The sequence below is a fragment of the Alternaria metachromatica genome (assembly GCF_023757995.1).
Source record: "Alternaria metachromatica strain BMP 0045 chromosome Unknown scaffold_48, whole genome shotgun sequence".
Lineage (NCBI taxonomy): Eukaryota > Fungi > Ascomycota > Dothideomycetes > Pleosporales > Pleosporaceae > Alternaria > Alternaria metachromatica.
This window is the reverse complement of record NW_026055539.1, coordinates 120,157-139,446: the sequence shown is the minus strand read 5'-3', so window position 1 is coordinate 139,446 and position 19,290 is coordinate 120,157. Positions and strand designations below refer to the sequence as shown.

Below are 19,290 nucleotides of genomic sequence, written 5' to 3'. Positions count from 1 at the left end.
CTCCACTGATGCATGTGACTACAACAAGCAATGGGTATCATTCAGAGCATCTATCCACGGCTATCTTGGCTACCTAGACTACCTCCCATCGCGCCAGCCTGCCGATGGTACTTCCCGCCTGTCGCACAATGCACACGCGATCCGATTTTGGCACGCCCGAGTCAGACCCAGGGGCGACCACCTTGTGCATTACCAGATTCGCAACCGCTGTCGGCATGCCCTCTGCGAGGTTGTAGTTGCCCGTTGTGACGAAGCCGATTAGATCCACTTCGTCAGGCACTAGAGGGTAATTCTCCTCGCCAGCGCTCGGTGGGCCGTTGTCTAGGAGACTCCTTGCAAGATCCCTGCGCTGGATATGGTCTGGCTGCTTAACGACACCTCGACTCTGTTGCTTCGTCGACGTACGCTTCGTGCCGGGTTGTGGCAGCAGGGCCAGCCATTCGCTTCGAAGTTGTGGGTCGCTAGGCAGTCGGTAGATGCGAGCGCAGTCTGTAGGGGTGCCTCGTTGGACCATTGTGATCTTGACAGTGAATACATCTGATGGCAACAACGAGCCGCTCGACGAAGCCGTGCCGTCAACCATACCAGCTGCTTGTCTGAACGAGAGCTGTCTGACAGGAGTTCGAGATTCTTGACGTGAAGACACATCTGCAATCAATCTCTGCCAGTCGCAAGACCACGGATCTCCAACCTCGCCCTTCCTACCCTTACCAAGATCAATAGTCGACCATTCAATCCTCTTCCCCTTCGGACGCTTCGTCCACTCGTGCTTCCTCACTTCACGCTCACGCTCTTCCCAGACCCAACCAGCCTCTGTACCAGGATGGTCGTACGGGAAGTGCGGCTTCGAGCGCTCAAAGTCAACCTGACGTCTCTCTTTCAAGCCGCCGAATCTGGGGTTGCCGCCTGTGGAGACCGGGTAGCGCATAATCTGTCGCCATACAGGCATGACGCATTTCCAGGGGAGGAGAATGGTCCAGGACTTGCTTTCTCGTGACACGAATACAAGTGTCGGAATACGTGGGTCCGTGGATCGGGCCTCAGGGTCTTCGCCTAATGTGCATGCGCTCTTCCGGCGATTGATTGATTTTTGAGAGGGCATGGTTCGCTGTGCGGCTAGTCGGCTGTTGGTGTCGAAGATTGATGCTGGAGTGGGGGTATTGTCGATTGGCCAAGCTGCGAGAGTTTCCGTCAAGACGTTCAGCGATTGCTGATCATGTGCTATCGGGGAAGTGCGAGGAGGATCGCGAAGCCGGGGATCTGAAATATCAAACGACAACAGCGCACCGGCTGGTAACGATGCAGCGTCCGTCACAGAGGCCAAAGTCGGCCATACTGACTGTGGAGTATCAGAGCCAGCCTCAGGAGAAGGCACAGGGGCAAGAACAGAGCAGAGGGCCTCCGCAGTAGCCGGGCCTACAATCTCAATAGACCCAATTTCGAAGCGGAGATCTCGCACGGTAACAGCAGGCTTCTGCACTTTGGCCGTGCGAATAACTTCCTCCCAGAGCTGCAAGAAAGCGCCCGGATGAACTCTCATGAAAGCTTTCGTCTTTTTGCCATCTGCATGCGGTGCACACCAGATGACAGTCACCCGAGCGATCTTCACCAACGGCTTCGCTTCTCTTTCGTATACCCAGCCTTCCCAGGTCCTAGTGCCATTCCGCCACTTCTTAGCCCTGCCTCTGTTCTGCCATGGATCATCTGTGTCCTCTGCAGAGAAGTGCAGACCCTTGAGTAGCCCAACTATACTGGCTTCAGGACCTTCTAGGCTGAGGGTTGACATGTAGCTCATATCCCACGCGACAGCTCCCCGCTGGGTTGCAGCTCTGTGTGTGAGACGGTATGCCTTGACCGCTGGCTGCAATGGTATCGCAAACCGCCAGAGAGGCTCTTTCGAATCCGTCATCTTTGCGCGCTTCGTATGCCACAGGTGCGTAGGAAGCCAGGTCTTGTCTCGCTGGCGTCTGCGGAATCGCGATGGAGGGGTAGCGGGTGTGGCCAAGGGCGGGAACTTGCGCTTCGGCTTCGGTGGTGAGGGCTTCGTGACTTGCTTCGGCGCATCCTCCATCTTCGCGTCTCCGTCGGCGTCTTTCCCACTGCCATCCCTCCTCTGCTTCGCCTTCTGCCTACTCTGCTCCCTCCCCTCCTTCCTCAGGAACTTCTTCTTGCCTTTCCCAATACCACTCCCACTAGTACCTCTGGCAATAGGCGTGTTGTCTTCTTTAGCTTCCTGCCGCGCCCTGACCCGCAATCTCTTCGGCACGCGCTGCGGATTGTGACTTGCGGTCCTCCTCCTCAACTCCCGTGGCACATCTTGAAAAGCCCGTCGCGAGAGCCCTTTCTTGGCGGACTTCATGGCGCCCTCGAGCGACCTGATCTCATTCTCGTGCGACTTGAGAAAGTTCTTGACGTTGATCTCGCCATTGGGGTACGCGTTGCTAGTCGAAACGGCGGGGATGACGTACTGGGGTCGTTGCTGGAATCTGGTGCGTTTAACAGGATTGCCAGGGCCCGTGTGGGCAGGCTGCTTTCTCTTCCTCGAGCTATCGGCCATGGTGGGACGTCTATCAGCTTATGCTATGCTATCTCAAGCTCACTGGGCCAACGGTCGCGGCGACTGAAATCTTAGCGAGATCTCCACACCAACGGGCCTACTAGCGCGGAGTCATTCGTCACGTCCGCACGTGTTACGCCGAAGCACTGACAGCCTACCAGTGCCGCGCTGGACCCTTTGGCATTGGTCTGCTGCATTCTGTTTCATCGCGCCGACCCCCCCTAGCCCGTTGTTTGATTAATTACTCCATTCACAACATCTTCATTTCGCGATTCGGCCTAGAGCTCCACTTGCTGTGCCCCCCTGTGATTGCACCTATCCCCTGCATTGTGCGCAGCCACCATGCTGCCCTGTCCATGTGGTCTAGGACATGTCCTGATCATTCAATGTTTTCCCACACTGCGTCTTCACACAACAACAGCATCTCACAGCATCTCTACTTTGAACAGCGCCACCACAACACACAGCATCCTCTATTACTATCACCAGCTATTGCTAGTACATAATGACCACCCACACATACACCACAATGTCTCCGACTCCCAGCTTTCAACCTCCTTCCGAGCAAATGTGCAAGATAAATTTCAGCCCACTGCGATCGCCCTCTCCGCGCAAACGTTTCAACAACCACGGGCGCAACCAGTCTGAAGCTATCCAACGCCCCCGGCCCATTAGTGTAGCAGACAACTCTCCAATGGTGCAGCACACGAAAAGGTCCTCGATATACGTGTCAGAGGGATGCTATACTCTCAAAGGCCCAGCCATGGCCTCGCCGACGAACGACGCCTCCGATGTTGTCGATCACTACGCTATCCTCGAACTCACACCCAAGGCCACCACCGACGAGATTAGGGCTGCGTACCGCCGTCTTCGTGGTGTGTACTTTGCCAATGACGCGAAGAAGTACCGTGCGCTACAGACTGGCTTCGATTGCCTGATGGACCCAAACACTCGCCAGGTTTACGATGCTTCCTACCAGCCAGCTGCGGCAGCGCCGGATTCGCTATCTAGTATCGGTGAGATCCTGGATCAGGGAAAGCACTGGCGCAAGGATAGCGCTCATGGCGACGACGCGAATGCAGCTATTCCCGAGGAGGAGGAAGAGGAAGAGGAGGAGCAAGACCTACGGACTGACGACCCGAATTGGGCTCTCAAGCGGTTTCAATGTGAGGGTCATGAGATTATGCTGGGCACCGAGCCGTATCAGTCCTGGATTCCTCTGCCCACATGCTCACTGCGGGCATGTGGACGACCGAAGTATCTCGGCAATTTCGCAGTGAACGCATATCCGACCGCGAACTAGTCCTCTTTCCCCATCGCTCGATACCCCGAATCTAACAACACAGCCTTATCTACTCGGCTCGATAACGCCTGAGTTCTTCACGATTGTTTATAGCAGAGCAGGTCTTGCATGCATTTAGCGGTCTGGCCTTGCGGGCGCAACTGGGCGGTCACTTTGTTCCTTCTTGGTCCCTTTGGTCCCTTTGTCACCTTAGCGTTGTTTTTTGCACACCAGCGGCGATTCACCCTCATCAATCCCCTTATCTGTACAGGATAGAAAGTCCCAACTTTACTGCAAATTGGCTACACTCACTACATATCTCGTATATCGAGCACACACTATGAATGATAATGTATGACACTAGGAGACTTGGTTCGATCGGCGTGCATATGCATGTGATGAAGTTTATATGGCGAGTCTGAAACATCAGGTCCGCATACGTCGTACGACGGTGTCTACGATATGCAGGAGATATGCAGGACTAGACAGACGACGGGAAGACTAATGGTGTCACGCGAAGGGGGTCATGACATCACGAGGTAGCGGTGCAGTGGGGTGGCAAAGTAGATAGACCAGAGTCGCATTGCTGATATCGATCGCTATGATACAGGGCTCTAAGTTGCAAATGCCACTCTGATCCGATCCTGTCCTGCTCTAAGAAACTGTCGCATGCTGGGTGTCGTCGCGAGCTTTCTACTGGTCGAGTTTTACGGGGAAGTTGCCAGCCTCTATTCCAGGTGTTAGCTATGAATCTTCAAAGTCCGTTGCGCATTCGAGCAATGCGTCCAAAGTAGGTTACTCACCACGCTGGTCGTCCCATCGCGATGTCCAGCCGCTGGGGCACAGGGACTTGTAGGCCAACATGAACTATATCCATCAGTATGCATGCCCATCTTCAATGTGACGTTTCCGGAGTGCGCACCTGGCGGCAGGGAGCAAAGTCCTCGCCCTTGGCGATGATGCACTTGTGGTAGTCGACGTAGTTTTGCCAGCAGTGCTTGGTCTGGTTCTGGTTGGGGAAGCGGGCATCGAAGCCTATATGCGCCGAAGCATGTTAGCACCCAATACGGCCCATCTCAAGCTCCAGGCGTCATTTTGGCAGGCGGGGCAGGGCGCAGTGCAAGTCCAGGGAGGGCGTACCAGCTGTGCGGCGGCAGATTAGCGATTGAAGCTCGACATGCGGAGGTGCGGGAAAAGCTCACCAGTGACAAACTTGAAGGGCTTGGTTACGAGCTCGTCGCCGTTCTCGCCGTTCTCGTTGTCAGACATGATTGCGATGGGGGATTGGGCGTGGTTCGGGCGTGGGCGTGGCGGCAATGGCAGGCGGGCGTTGTGCAGTCGAAGTGGTGACGGAAGTGAAGTTGTGAGGTTGCGATGGTTCGACCCGAAACGCATTGTCCACACACAATTCGCTCGGCGTTTTCCGGGCGACAGGGCCCGCGAGCTCTCTCAGCATCTGCGTGCCTCACTGTGACGAAAGCCCCGGAAGACGTCCTTCGATTCACCCCCACGACAACGTCTACGAACAATCCTCCACCCCAATTGCGAAGTCAGCAATACCGCCACCATGTTCAAAGCCACCCGCGCCCTCTCCATGCAGCCAACTCGTATGTTGGCCATGCAGCCGACACGCATGGCGGCCATGCAACCTACGCGCATGATGGCCATGCGCCAGAGCCCCCAGCTCATGATGAGGCAGACAATGGGCCTGCGCAACCCCGTCCCCGTATGCCTTACCGAACTCTATCCTCTGGGAACTTGATGCTAACTATACTGCAGAAGGAGGAGCACGGCGGTAAGCCAATCACAGCATCCACTTTATGCCATCGAACATGAATTGACGATTGACCATGTAGCCCACACCGTATCCCAGCGCATCCGCCAGCTCAAGAACATCCCCACTGAGATCTGGCCTCTGAGTACGTCTACCTCCACCCGTATCCCTGAATCTTGCTGACCCAAACTCTAGTCGTCGTCCTCGCGTAAGCCCCTCCATTGCGCCGCATATACCCTCACATACACCTTCATAACACGTAGTCTAATACATCTACAGCATCGCCGTCGGCATGGCCTTCTTCTCCATCACCCGGAAACTCTGGGTCGACAAGACGCTCCGTCTCAAGCGACAGGGCAAGCAGGACTAGATGTCTGGCTGAGAAGGAAGGAAACCGGATACGAGAAGGATGGAATCGGCGGGCTTGGAAGGGCTCCAGCAGCCATTGTGTATAGGTACAGCATACGGGATAGAGTCCGAGTCACGTTCGATAATCAAGCATGAGATCCCTTTGTGTTGTGTAGTTGATATGATATGCACGAGACAGCACTTGGTATCAAATGTTTCCCAAACGCCTGCAAACGCCATGCTATGAGACCAAAGAACCAAAGAGGTTACACTGGCTTCGGTCCAGCCTCATCAAGACCCTCCAGGCCCTGCATTGGGTCCATGGGCCCGTTCGCCTCCTCTTGAATCTGCTCACTTGCTTTGCGATCCTCCTCACTCACGGCATGCTTGGCCAACCAGCCCTCCTGCATTTTGTTAGCATACCAGACGTGTAATTTTCATATGAAAAGAAACGTACCTGCTCCCAGATGGCGGTCTTGCTGCCTAACCCTTCATTCGCGTCTTTCTGTGGCTTGGCTGCTGCTACCTTGATGACGGAACCGTACAGCTCGCTCCGGTCCATGTTGTCGATGGCGTCTGTCGCGTCGGTGGCAGTCTCGAACTCAACATAGCCGAACCCCCGATGTTGATCGCCCTGGCTCTGGTTCTCCGGTTTGGGCAAGTTGACTTCGACAATGTCGCCAAAAGGCAGGAAGGCGTGGAAAAGCGTCTGCTGGGTGACTGCCTGGTCGAGGCCGCCGACGAACACGGTGGCCTTTAGTCGTGACGTGTCTGATAAATTCGACATGGTTGCCTGTGGATTGCGATTTGCGACTTGGGTGGTAGGATGGTCGTGTTCTCTTGATTGCGCGCTGAAATTCGATATCACGTGGTTAGCGGGACCCACCTTGGCTGGCGCGCCCGCCATGGACCAGGGAAGGACAGGTGGATGGTCCTGGTGAAGCACGTCGTTGCCTCAACTCCCAGTCCGCGCTCAAGACACATTGCGGACGCTCTTTAACACCACATAACCCTCTCGTCGCCCTCTACAAAACCCGCTCCCTTGTCCATCATTTTGTTCGTGCCGTATTCCCCAATTCGCTAATCTGACACCGCGGCGCCATCACCGCCCAACACCGTCATGGTCCGCCTACGAGAAATCCCCCGGACCGCCTGTTTCGCCTGGTCGCCAGGCCCGACGCAGCCCCTGATTGCTACTGGAACCAAGGCTGGGGCTGTGGATGCCGACTTTTCGAATGAAACACAATTAGAGCTCTGGGAGCTCAAGTTGGACGACAGCGAGCAGGGTGTCGAACTCAAGCCCGTTGCTACTGTGAGCGTGGAATCGAGGTACTAGAGGATATTCCTAAGCCATTGGGACCAAAGAACTAAACGGCATGCCAGGTTCAATGACATTGCGTGGAGTCAACCCAGCGAACAGTACCCGCGGGGCATAATAGCGGGCGCACTCGACAGCGGGGCACTCGTGCTATGGGACGCAGAGAAGCTGCAGGCAGGCGAAGGGTCAGAGCGCAAGGACAGCTGCATGCAACCACAGAGTGCTGACGTTATGCAGCGACGATGCGGAAATTGACCAGATCGACAAGCACACCGGCCCCATCCAGGCGATACAGTTCAACCCCTTCCGATCCAACATCCTCGCCTCGGCCGGCGCCAAGGGCGAGCTCTACGTCCACGACCTCGCCGACGACTCCAAGTCCTTCCGCCTCGGCAAGGCTGGAGCGAACCCCGACGAATACACTACACTGGACTGGAATAAGAAAGTTGCGCATATTCTGGCAACCGGCAGCAGCGGCGGCTTTGTCACCGTCTGGGACGTCAAGCTCAAGAAGGAGAACCTCACATTAAACCACTATGGACGGAAAACAGTCAGCGCGGTTTCCTGGGACCCCAATGTGCCCACGAGACTCGTTACCGCTATCCCGACCGACCAGAACCCGCTTGTGCTGGTATGGGACCTCCGCAACACCAATGCGCCAGAGAAGACGCTGCAGGCACACGACCAGGGCGTGCTGTCGCTTTCGTGGTGTGTTCAAGACAGCGACCTTTTGTTGTCTTGCGGCAAGGACAACAGGACGATTGCGTGGAACCCGCACACCGGCGAGCAACTGGGCGAGTTCCCAGTCGTGACAAACTGGACCTTCCAGACCAGATTCAACCCTTCGAACCCGAACCTCCTCGCGACCGCATCCTTCGACGGCAAGATCGCAGTTCAAACACTACAAAACACTGGGGCTGGCGCGGACCAGAACAAGGCCGCGACGGAGGCGCCTGCAGGCGAGGACTTCTTCGCTCAGACTCACGCAGAACCTCAGGGCGCATCTTTCTCACTGAAGACACCCCCGAAGTGGCTGAAGAGGAGAGCAGGTGTGGCTTTTGGCTTTGGTGGAAAGCTGGTGCGATTCGGCATCGTCGATAACAAATCCAAGATTTCTATCTCCACATTTGCTGTAGACTCGGACGTTAGCGCGGCAAGCGAAGAGTTCGACAAGGCTCTAGATAAGGGCGACATTACCGCAATCTGCGAGTCGAAGATTGCCAAGGCAGCCAATGAGGAAGAGAAGGCCGACTGGACCGTAATTGAGACTCTCACGTCGGAGAACCCGCGAAGCAAGCTTGTCGAGTACCTGGGCTTCTCCGACAAGGATGAAGAGCCAGAAGAAGAGAAGCAGGAGGAGAAGACAAACGGCGATGCGGATGAGGGGTCCTCGTTCTTCGACAATGCGACAGACGAGGGCAACTTCTTGTCCGATCTCGCGGCTTCCAAGGGCGCGAAGACCAACAACCCCTTCCAGATCTACACCGGTTCCGAGTCGGAAGCCGACACCAAGATCACTCGCAACCTCATGCTTGGTGACTTCAACGCGGCGTTGGACGTGTGCCTGAAGGAGAACCGACTATCAGATGCTTTCATGATTGCCATCTGCGGTGGAGAGAAGTGTATCGCCAAGGCACAGGCTGCATACTTCAAGAGACAGTCCGACGCACCCAACTACCTGCGCTTGCTTGCGTCAGTGGTCGGAAAGAATCTATGGGACTTCGTGTACAATGCCGACCTCAAGGACTGGAAAGAAGTCATGGCCACGATCTGCACATTTGCCGACCAGGCCGACTTCCCCGACCTTTGCGAGGCCCTGGGAGACCGACTCGAAGAAGCCATCTCTGAAGAGGAAGGAACGTACCGAAAAGATGCGTCTTTCTGTTACTTGGCTGGTTCCAAGCTTGAGAAGGTCGTTGTCAACTGGGCACAGGAGCTTCAGGAGAGTGAGAAGGCGGGCATTGAGCAGACCGACGGCGACAACAGTTTCTCTATCCACGCACGATCTTTACAGGAGTTCATCGAGAAAGTCACTGTATTCCGAAAGGTCACCAACTTCAAGGATGCCGAACAGCAAAAGGAGGACGACTGGAAACTCGAGCCTTTGTACGCAAAGTACGTTGAATACGCTGACATCGCATCTGCCCACGGTCAGCTTGCAATTGCGGAGAAATATCTGGATCTCCTGCCTCAAAAGTACCCAGCTGCAGATGTTGCCAGGAACCGGGTCAAGCAAGCCACAAGGAAGGTTGCAGCTCAGCCAGCGGCAGCACAAAAGCAAGCCCAATCAACCACTGCTGGTCGTCGTCAAGTTGTGGTCCCGTCGTATGGACAGCCTGCACAAGCAACACCGGCACCGCCCCAGCAGACGCCCTACGCTCCGGTCAACCCTATGCAAACGCAACCAAGAGCGTCACCTTATGCTCCAGTCAACCCCCTATCCTCGCAAGCTCAGCCCACTGGACCATCAACGTTCACACCGGCAGCAGCACCCGGCAACTCGTACACACCGGTTGGCTACCAGCCATCTCAGCCTCAGGGTTATGGTTACAACGCAGCGCCCCAACAAGGAATCGCACCCCCGCCACGCAACTTCTCAAACTCGCCATCAATCGTGCCAGCAGCCAACAGAGGCAGTATTCCTGCCTGGAACGACACACCAGACTTCGGTCCACCCAAGCCAGCTTCGCGTCGTGGCACTCCTATGAACACTGTAGCTTCTCCGTTCCCGAACCAGCAGCAGCCCCTCGCAGGTCCACCTCAAGGTCCATTCTCCCCAGGAGCAAGGTCGACACCTCCACCTCCTCCAAAGGGTCCTCCTCAAGGCCCTCCCCGGATGACTTCTCCTCCGTCTGGACCCCCAACTGGTGCTCCGAACCCATACGCGCCAGCACCAGCGTCAAACAACTATGCTGCTCCGCCTGCTGGCTTCGCACCTCCACAGCAGGCACCAGTACAGCGTGGAGCATCGCCATACCAACCACCGACTGCTGCCGCTCCGCCATCGAACCGCTACGCTCCTGCTCCTGGTTCACAACCATCGGCTCCCCCTGGACCGATGGGCGGAATGCCACCGCCACGGAACATTGCGCCTCCTCCTGGCCAGTTCACACCCGTAGGATCAGCATACGCACCGTCGCCTGTGCAGCAGATGCCACCTGCAGCAGCAGCACCGCCACCAAGGGGCCCACCTCAAGGACCTCCGCGTGCAGGACCTCCTCCAGGCGGTCCTCCAGGCGGTCCTCAGGGCGGACCACCAAGGCCCGATTCCCGACCTGGAACCGGCCAATCGCAAGCAGCAGCGCAAGCAGCGCCCAAGTACCGTAAGTGCTCCCCAAACCACACACAAGAATCATCTCAATCTAACCCCTGAACCCAGCTCCCGGCGACCGATCCCACATCCCCGACGCCTCGCGCCCCATCTACGAGATCCTCGACGCAGACCTCCAACGCGTGAAAGCGAAAGCACCAGCTCAATACAAACAGCACGTTGCCGACACGGAGAAGCGGCTCAATATCCTCTTTGACCATCTCAACAACGAGGACCTGCTCAAGCCTGATACTATCCAGCAGATGAATGAACTCGCGGCCCAGATTCAGGCTAAGCAGTATGATGCTGCGGTTGCGATTTTCTCGGATCTCATGACGAATAAGACGGATGAGGGGAGTAATTGGATGGTAAGTGAAATATGAGCATTTGTACTCTGTGGTTTGATGAGGATGGAGTGCTAATTTTTGGTTGTGTAGGTTGGTGTTAAGCGGTTGATTCAGTTTAGCAAGTCGACTGCTTAGGAGGCGCCTGCTTCTGCTGTTAAGGCTACGGCTTCTTCCGCGCCGGTCGATGTTGCTGATGAAGGGTATGTCTACGTGGACAAGGTCTACGTGTACAAGGTGTATAAGTAAAGGGTTGGAAGGGGGGTAGATGGGGATTAGTTGGAATAGAGATAGTTTCGAAGGAATGTCTTTAGCGCTATGCATTGCTTAGAGAATAAAGATAGCTGCATGATTTGTGTGTGTGGGCGCGTGATGGTTATGGTCATGGTGATGAGGCGTAGTTTGTGGATGAGTGATGCGTGTTGGGTGTAGATGCATAATGGATATGCCTTCTTTGCTTACGCGATATATGTTTTCCTGTAAAGTACGTCTCATGTAGCTGCTCCGTTCCAAAGCTTGCACAAAGACAACACCACCAAAGTCGGATACGCTATCAATCTCAAATTATGTGCCGGAGTGAACAAGGCCATACGGACCCAATCATGTGTCAATTGTAACGCTTGGTACAGAGTGAAAATATGCGAAACTTTGAACCAAAGTATGTGAATTCGTTCTTTAGAAACCTGAAAAGATTGTAATCCCGCTGCAACACTCTTGTGCTTCAACCCACCTACGTGTCTCAACAGCAACTGCACAAATAATCACCTACAAGTCTGAACGCCATCAACCTCTAACCAAGGCACACCGTAAACCACATCAGCACCACATCACCACCACACCACCACACAAGAAAACTTTGGAAAAGCGTCCACGAAAACGAACACGCGCGTGGAGCCATCTTTCTCCGCAGTCGAATGAAATAACCTAGATACCCAACTATCGTACCCTATCTACAACGCCTGCGAAGACGATAATGGTGTTCAAAGGATTCATCTGGCTGTGGATAGCAGTATGCGTCCTGTTCTTCCTGCACATGGTGTTGCTGATGTGGATTAATGGAAAGGGAATGCCGGGGTGGTTGAGGGGGTAAAGGGATAAAGGGGAGGGAGTGGAAGGGGTTGGTGAAAGGTAGACGGGGAGGGGTGAGGAGCTGTGGTGAAGTGGTAGAGGGGTGAGGGTAAGAGTCAGGATGAAGATAAGGAAGCCCGAGAGGGGTAGGAGGTAGACGGGAAGGTAGAGAGCGGAGTGGAGAGAATAGAAATTCGTGTAGGTACCGTGGGAGGTGCTGTAGTGCTGAGTTTGGAGAGCAGGCGATGGGGATGGGGATTCGAAGGATGCTCTGATGTTTTGGGTGTTGCTGTGTCTTGGTTTGTCGTGTGGGAGTAGGAGGCTGAAGAGGTCTGACGAGCAAGTAGTGTTTAGTGTTACGATGGAGGTGTGAACTTGGTATTGTGATTTGAAGAAATTAAAAGGTCGTTGAAGATGGCCTGGTTGTTCATGCAATGGTTTGGTTTGGTGGTGCATATGGAGTCACTCTACTGTTAGGTTGACATGCATGGTATTATCACCTAGTTTTATATATGTACGAGGATGCAGAACAAATAGTGATCAAGACCAGGTGGGAATATTTCTAGAGTCGGCTGTGCTGCTCCGTTCCTTGGGATAATCTGGCGGTATCGTAACGAGGTGATCGGTTTCTCGCGCTTTTCGTGAAAAGTCACTGCTACCAAGCTGGTGCTTTCAGATACTATCGTGAAAGATTGATATAAATGGGCTGATGACGATCGTACCCCTTAGATCGCGATATATTCAGGCCATCAGTGGACCGTGTGTTTCAGTGGATCTTTGCACAAATGACGATTGTGCAAATACATTATGCATACGCAAGCAGCATGCCGTCCGGCCACGGGCGTGGCCAAGCCTCATCATTGCGATGGCGCGTTGGAGAGCGAGAGATGTAGCGATAGCCTCCTTGATGAGACCAGACGAATGCAATTGTGCTCGTGATGGGATTGTAGAATGCGAAAGGTGGGATCTGGCATGAGATCGGGCGGGTTCGCTAATCGTAGCCGATCGGGTCAGAGCCGATCTCAGACAACACCAGCGTCATACTATCAAACCTCAATGTAATGACGTAGTCGCGAGCTCGACGCGTTAGCCACCCAACATGGCAATAGAAGCACGGTTCGCGGGTTTCAGCCTCCTTTCAATAAACTTGCTGTTCCTCTGCAGCGGCATCACCTGAGTCCGGACACATGCTACCTTCCCTTTACAGCATCTGCTCTCGTGTCGCATTCCATCCACCACTCCGAGCGACGGCAACTTTACAGAGATCGCGCGTGATCTCCTATCTTCCAACCATGCCCCCTAAGCGGAAGAGATCTGCTGTAGCAGCTACGGTGCCTACGACCGAAGAGGCGCCCCCAATGGACCGATCACAGATGCGCCGAACAGACGTGCCTTTGCCGTCAAACGTCGCGAAGCCTCCTCGTCGCCAAACGACGCGTGGGGGAAAGGCTGAAAAGACCGACCCTAATCTCAACCCTGACATCCTCGATGGAGTCACTGCATTACGCGCATCGCCTGACGGACACGAAAGCGCCGCGCATGATGCTGTGCTGGAATCTGCCGTCAGCAACGGTACTGCGAATGAGGCGAATACTGCATCAGGTGCGCCTGCGAAGAAGAAGGCGCCCTCAGCACCTGCCACAAACGGCGATGGGCCCGTAGCGAATGGCGCCGCCCCTGCAGCGAATGCTGCAAAGAACAAGCGAAAGAAGGCCGGCGCCCAGCAAATCAAAGTGGAAGAGGAAGACACCAACAACGGCGCCGTGAATGGCGTAGCTGGAAATGTCACTGCACCTGCAGCCAGCACTGGGGTAGCGGCAGATCCCGACGATGTCGATAACCTCGAGGCTGAGGACGAAGACGAGGCAGAGGTCCAGGAAGCCCTGTCGAGACCCCCACCGGTCAACTCTGAATACCTTCCTCTTCCGTGGAAAGGACGACTTGGCTATGTATGTGTCCTGCAGGTACCTTTTAATCTAAACTAACGAATGTGCATACAGGCCTGTCTCAATACATACCTCCGCAGTGCTACCCCTCCCGTCTTCAGCTCCAGAACCTGCCGCATCGCGAGCATCATCGAACATTGCCATCCCCTGAAGGACCCCTCCCAGCCCGAACATGCCACTAAGAATCGCCCCGATAAGGAACAACCAGCGGATGTCGCGCGGGGCATGAAATACGTCGAAGAGATTGGCCTCGCTAATGCGCGGGATATCATCAAGATGGTGCGCTGGAACGACAGGTACGGCATCAAGTTCATGCGCTTGAGTAGCGAGATATTCCCGTTTGCAAGCCATGACGAGTATGGCTACAAGCTTGAGCCCTTCGCTGCCGAGACGTTGCGTGAAGCAGGCAAAGTGATCGGTGAGCTGGGTCATCGAGTGACTACTCATCCGGGCCAGTTCACACAATTGGGCTCTCCGCGAAAACAGGTCATTGACAACGCTATGCGTGATCTGGAGTATCATGCTGAGATGCTTTCTCTTCTGAAGCTTCCAGAGCAGCAAGATCGGGATGCTGTCATGATCCTACATCTCGGTGGGGCATATGGCGACAAGCCAGCGGCCATTGAGAGGTTCAAGGAGAACTATGCAAGGCTTCCTCAAGGAGTCAAGAACCGTTTGGTGCTTGAGAACGACGACGTTGTATGGAATATGCATGAGTTGTTGCCTCTATGTGAAGAGCTTAACATCCCATTCGTGCTCGACTACCACCATCACAACATCCTCTTTGACGAGACTCAAATCCGTGAAGGTACCAAGGATGTCATGGATTACTATCCCCGTATTCTTGCAACATGGGAGAAGAAAGGGATCACGCCCAAGATGCATTACTCTGAGCAAACACCTCCTGCGATTACTCGCACGAAGCGGAGAAAGCATTCACCCCGCGTCATGACATTTCCTCCCTGCCCTGACACGATGGACTTGATGATCGAGGCAAAGGACAAGGAGCAGGCTGTATTTGAGCTCATGCGAACTTTCAAGCTGCCAGGCTTCGAAACTTTCAACGACATTCTGCCACATACGCGCCAGGATGAGAACAAGCCCTGGAAGCCCAAGCCCAAGAAGGCTGTCAAGAAGAGCAAGAAGAAGAAGACCGACGAGCTCGATGAGCTGGATGCGAAGATTGAAGAGGAAGAGCCAGAAGACGTACCCCCACCCATTGTACCTGACGAGGAAGTAGGCATGGGAGGACCAGAGGGAAGAGTGTACTGGCCACCAGGAATGGAGGACTGGCTCAGACCCCCAAAACGGATCATCAAGAAGAAAGAAGACGGCGCCGCTACGCCAGCGAAGAAGAAGCGCAAGACCGCCGCTGACGCGGCCTCCATAGCAAGTGAAGCCGCTCCACTCGAGGATGTCAAGACGCCCATCAAGACACCAGCCAAGAAGGCCGCACCAGCTAAGCGAGCAGCAGCTTCATCGACTAAGAAGAAGGCAGCAGCAAAGTCCGTGCCAACACCTTCGGCGTCAGACGAAGAGGATGATCAACTTAGCTCACCCCCGCTTAGCGAAGGGACCGAGGACGAGGCTCCTGCTGTGCAGAAGCGAAATGCACGACCTGCCGCAACACGGAAGAAGTCTGGCAGGGCCACGGCCCAAGTAAGCTACAAGGAAGAAGCGGATGAAATGAGCATGTAGACAAGTGTGTACAACCAGTATCATCGGTAGCCCCAAGGCAGCTAGTAATAATGTCAATCCAATGTATGAATACGCGAAATTCGGTCCTTCAAACACGAAATAGCGACATCGAAAGCATAATTCACATCATCTCGGTTGTACGAGGGTGTGTCAAAGTGTGCTTGTGCTAGAGGAAACAAACCTCCGAAGCCTGCTAGATCCTTCCCTTCCCGCTTCAGGCCGTTGTCCCGCGCCCCTTCCTTCCCGGCCTTGTCCCCCTCTTTCGTTCTCCGAAACCACTTGTCGTTGCTCTCTGTGCCTACTTTGCTCTAATTCAGTCTTCAATGCGCCCTTCCCCACATTATTGACGTAGGAGCCAATGGTATATGTCGTGTTTCTCGCGCTTACCTATCTATTCACCTTCCCAACCTAGCTGGAGTGGCCGGAACGCATAGACTGTACATACGAACATGCGTTCGTTGGGGGGAAGACACGAACGCATAAACATGCACTATGTGGACCTTGACATTCGCTAGAGGGGGCAGAGGGGGAAAAAGGAAAGGGAAGCAGATAGGTGCACAGCCCAGCCAGCCACCTCCACGTCGTGATACCCCTCTCACCACACCACACATAGCCCATTCCAATAGGGAAGATAGTAAACATGTTGTGTAGCAGCGGCTCAGGTGTTCTCGAAGCGGTTATCGAAGCACGGCCCGTTGCTGTGCCGCACCAACCGACGGTTGCCGAGGCATTCCGCATATCTTCTTAGCACCTTCCATTGCATATCCCACGGCCGGATGGGGGTTAAACGACGCATCCGAAGCGAGCAAACATGTCAGCACTTGTTGTTTTGCGGGAGAGAGACAGACCAGGCAGAGAGAGAGAGAGGGTGTGGTAGGGGAAGCAGGCACAATCACAGCACGGTGCATGAGATGCGTCGATAGCTTAATCGATAGCTTCACATGCATGGTGTCATGCATGGATGTGTTGTGAAGAGGATCACTGGTTCTAGGCTAGCTGTTGCTGCTGGCGTGGAGAGGGGAGCTGCAGATTGATGCAGGACCACGTCGGAGGACATGGACTGGAAAAGGGTAAGAGGGAAAGCTGTTAGTGCGAACTCTAGAGGATAGTCTGGATAGTTACTTTGAGGGGTATGGTGGTGGGGGGGTTGATCGTGGTGTGTCTTGGTTTCAGGTACGAGTCGCGTATTGGAAACCTTGGAAGTGTGGGATGGGTCATTCATGCGTTGTAGTTGAGAGAAAGAAAGGGTCTACCAAGACCGTTATCTGTGGATATTTCGAGAAGCCGTTGAGATGTATGGGTTCTTTGATCCGACGTGTGTATCCATTTCCCTCCTTCGCTCCACTACGATAAAGTTCCAACGTACGATCTCTGGTCTGTTGAATTCCCACCAATGGTACTGCGCAACTGGGTCGGTCGATTTACAAACTGATTTCCCCTAGAGCGTCGCTTGGTTTGTCAACACCAGATGCCAGCTGGGATCTAGAAGACCCCCCCTTCTAGTGTCCGTCGATCAACGATGAACAGCCATGACTCGAATCTAGGCCGTGTCTATTGTCTCTCTCTTGCCCTGCTGCCAATCAACCCCCAGTCACCTGGTTGCTATCCGCAATCGGTTAACTTCCCGCGGCTACATATCTGCAGGTCTATCTGCACAGCCTTGCACAGATTGAGGTCCATGCCCGTACCATGTCCATGGACTCTTGAATCGAACATTCGGTGCGCTAGTGGATTTATTTTTGCATTGACGATGTGATATATCATGGGTCGAGTGATAGTTACGAGGGGCCGGTAGCCTATCCCAAGTCGTGGCTGAGCGTGGGCAGGGGAGTTGGATGTTTTGCTCGGCTGCCGTGCGGAATAGCATTGCACCGGTGGCCCGTCTTGAGGCCGTACCGCCGTGGCTGGAATTGAGGGACCAGGTGGAGAATCTGTTTCTGGATGTTTGGTCAGCAGCAGGCGGTGTGGCGTGCTTGTTTGTTGAATCGCAATGAGCGAATGATGTTTTTGGCGGTTAAGGCGCCGCAAGGAAAGACGATTGTTTCCCGAGGAAGAACGTCTGAACGGTTCGTGTCAGTAGATCATAGCCGTTGTGGAATAACCGAGCCGTCTGAACAAACTCGCGTCGAGACATGATCTTCGGCACTACACACTGTGTATCCGCGGCTTCTAAATTCGCATTGCCATCTTCAACTTATTGCCTTATCACCAACGAACTTGAAAACATGTCGTATATGACGCGGTGTCGTTGCGCTCAGACCTACAGGATCCACATGCGATAAGAACACGAAGACTGTCCTGTGCTGGACATGGAGAAAATGGAGAAAGGCCGAGCTTGTGAATATCTACGCGAGGGGCCTGAGCTTCAGAGAGAAAAAATCATCAAGCGCCTCGGTGTCCGTGCAAGATACGCACAGAGAAGTTCTGAGGATCCTTTCGGCATCCTGATGCACGGTTGCAGTGGAGAGTGCATAGGCTATGCGGTCCGGCAGTCTTGAATCTCGATGACAGGTGCTATGATGTAGGAGGCTGACAGAATGTGGTTGTACAGGACGATGGTGAAGAATACCAAGACGATCATCATAAGAGATTCGACGACAATTAAGAGCAGGAATCGTTGCGATCTACTGACAATCGAGGTTTTCGTGCTCTGGAAAGACGGCATTACACCTTGAGCAGGCAGGTCTGTGCTCGTTGGCGTATCTACCATGACGTTATGGCCGTTGGACGACGGTAGAGATTCACGATGGTCGTTGTGCCCAGGAGCCGGTGCGCAGCTATCGCCATTAGGGTCTGTGAGGCTTCATTCTCCGAGTGACGTGCGTGTCCGAGGGGTTGAGCGGGCGTCAGACCCGATGAGCAATCATGGTGAAGGCGGGATGGGCGTGACAGTCGGAAGCTCCGGCTTTCACGACGCGCAACAGCACATGTTTTGTTCTTGTAGCTTTTGGGACTCTTCTTTACACATATGTTTCAGGATGAACGTTATTACCAAGAAACTACTGCACCACCGATGTAACCAGAATACAGAACGCGTACGTGTTGCTCAAGTCGGCAGCGAAACGGAAGTCGCGGCTTAAGAAACCATGTCAAGAGCCTCTATCGCGCCTTCACGATATCTGCTTTTTCCCTCAGCCACAACGTCACCATTCCAAACATCTCAGACCAATCACTCTGCTCCGGCTCTCCATGGCTACACTCAGCAATGCGCACCCGAAGCACACACATCCACTACACATCTCACCAGCCGTTTCGGCCCTTTGGTGATCGAGTGCAGTGGCCCGCCCCGCGATCACCACCATCGTGCGCCTCACGCCCGCTACCCTTCGCACGCAGCCCAACGCAAGGCCATGCGCACCCCATCACGGAGCCTCCAGCACCGTATCCAGTGGAGACAAGCAGCAGATAAAGCGCTTCTCTCCACAAACTACCGGCTATGCTACTCCGCAAAAACTAGTTGTGGTTGTTACGTACAAAGATTGTTTCCCCAGATTTATCACATGCAAGACATAACCGTCGAGCGTCTGTCAGACAAACTCAAGCTCTAAGCCGCGCGCCCAGCGCAACCGTCTTTGTAGATAATAGCCGATGGCCGCATTAGGCATTACGCCCGGCTTGAGTAACGGGGGGAACTTGCAACTTGTA

At 54.3% G+C, this 19,290-nt stretch overlaps 7 protein-coding genes across 7 annotated transcripts; 4 read left to right on the top strand and 3 right to left on the bottom strand.

Moving 5' to 3' along the window:
• Positions 1–73: 73 nt before the first annotated feature.
• On the bottom strand, positions 74–2,557 carry J4E83_010645 (uncharacterized protein; the record flags this gene model as incomplete). The annotated part of the gene is made up of 1 exon (XM_049337526.1): positions 74–2,557. The coding sequence occupies one exon, from the start codon at positions 2,555–2,557 to the stop codon at positions 74–76; it is 2,484 nt and encodes an 827-aa protein (XP_049183395.1).
• Positions 2,558–3,086: 529 nt separating this feature from the next.
• On the top strand, positions 3,087–3,860 carry J4E83_010644 (uncharacterized protein; the record flags this gene model as incomplete). The annotated part of the gene is made up of 1 exon (XM_049337525.1): positions 3,087–3,860. One exon carries the CDS (start codon positions 3,087–3,089, stop codon positions 3,858–3,860), a length of 774 nt encoding a protein of 257 aa, XP_049183394.1.
• A 672-nt stretch (positions 3,861–4,532) lies between these two features.
• Positions 4,533–5,108, bottom strand: COX13 (Cytochrome c oxidase subunit 6A, mitochondrial; the record flags this gene model as incomplete). The annotated part of the gene is made up of 4 exons (XM_049337524.1): positions 4,533–4,567; positions 4,643–4,706; positions 4,762–4,874; positions 5,042–5,108. The coding sequence occupies 4 exons, from the start codon at positions 5,106–5,108 to the stop codon at positions 4,533–4,535; spliced, it is 279 nt and encodes a 92-aa protein (XP_049183393.1).
• A 298-nt stretch (positions 5,109–5,406) lies between these two features.
• On the top strand, positions 5,407–5,983 carry J4E83_010642 (uncharacterized protein; the record flags this gene model as incomplete). The annotated part of the gene is made up of 5 exons (XM_049337523.1): positions 5,407–5,565; positions 5,619–5,634; positions 5,696–5,758; positions 5,809–5,821; positions 5,893–5,983. The coding sequence occupies 5 exons, from the start codon at positions 5,407–5,409 to the stop codon at positions 5,981–5,983; spliced, it is 342 nt and encodes a 113-aa protein (XP_049183392.1).
• Positions 5,984–6,227: 244 nt separating this feature from the next.
• On the bottom strand, positions 6,228–6,748 carry J4E83_010641 (uncharacterized protein; the record flags this gene model as incomplete). The annotated part of the gene is made up of 2 exons (XM_049337522.1): positions 6,228–6,365; positions 6,419–6,748. 2 exons carry the CDS (start codon positions 6,746–6,748, stop codon positions 6,228–6,230), a joined length of 468 nt encoding a protein of 155 aa, XP_049183391.1.
• A 333-nt stretch (positions 6,749–7,081) lies between these two features.
• SEC31 (protein transport protein S31) lies at positions 7,082–11,071 on the top strand (the record flags this gene model as incomplete). Its single annotated transcript, XM_049337521.1, has 5 exons — positions 7,082–7,290; positions 7,345–7,464; positions 7,517–10,602; positions 10,659–10,957; positions 11,027–11,071. 5 exons carry the CDS (start codon positions 7,082–7,084, stop codon positions 11,069–11,071), a joined length of 3,759 nt encoding a protein of 1,252 aa, XP_049183390.1.
• Positions 11,072–13,293: 2,222 nt separating this feature from the next.
• On the top strand, positions 13,294–15,645 carry MUS18 (UV-damage endonuclease; the record flags this gene model as incomplete). Its single annotated transcript, XM_049337520.1, has 2 exons — positions 13,294–13,950; positions 14,002–15,645. 2 exons carry the CDS (start codon positions 13,294–13,296, stop codon positions 15,643–15,645), a joined length of 2,301 nt encoding a protein of 766 aa, XP_049183389.1.
• Between the last annotated feature and the right edge of the window lie 3,645 nt (positions 15,646–19,290).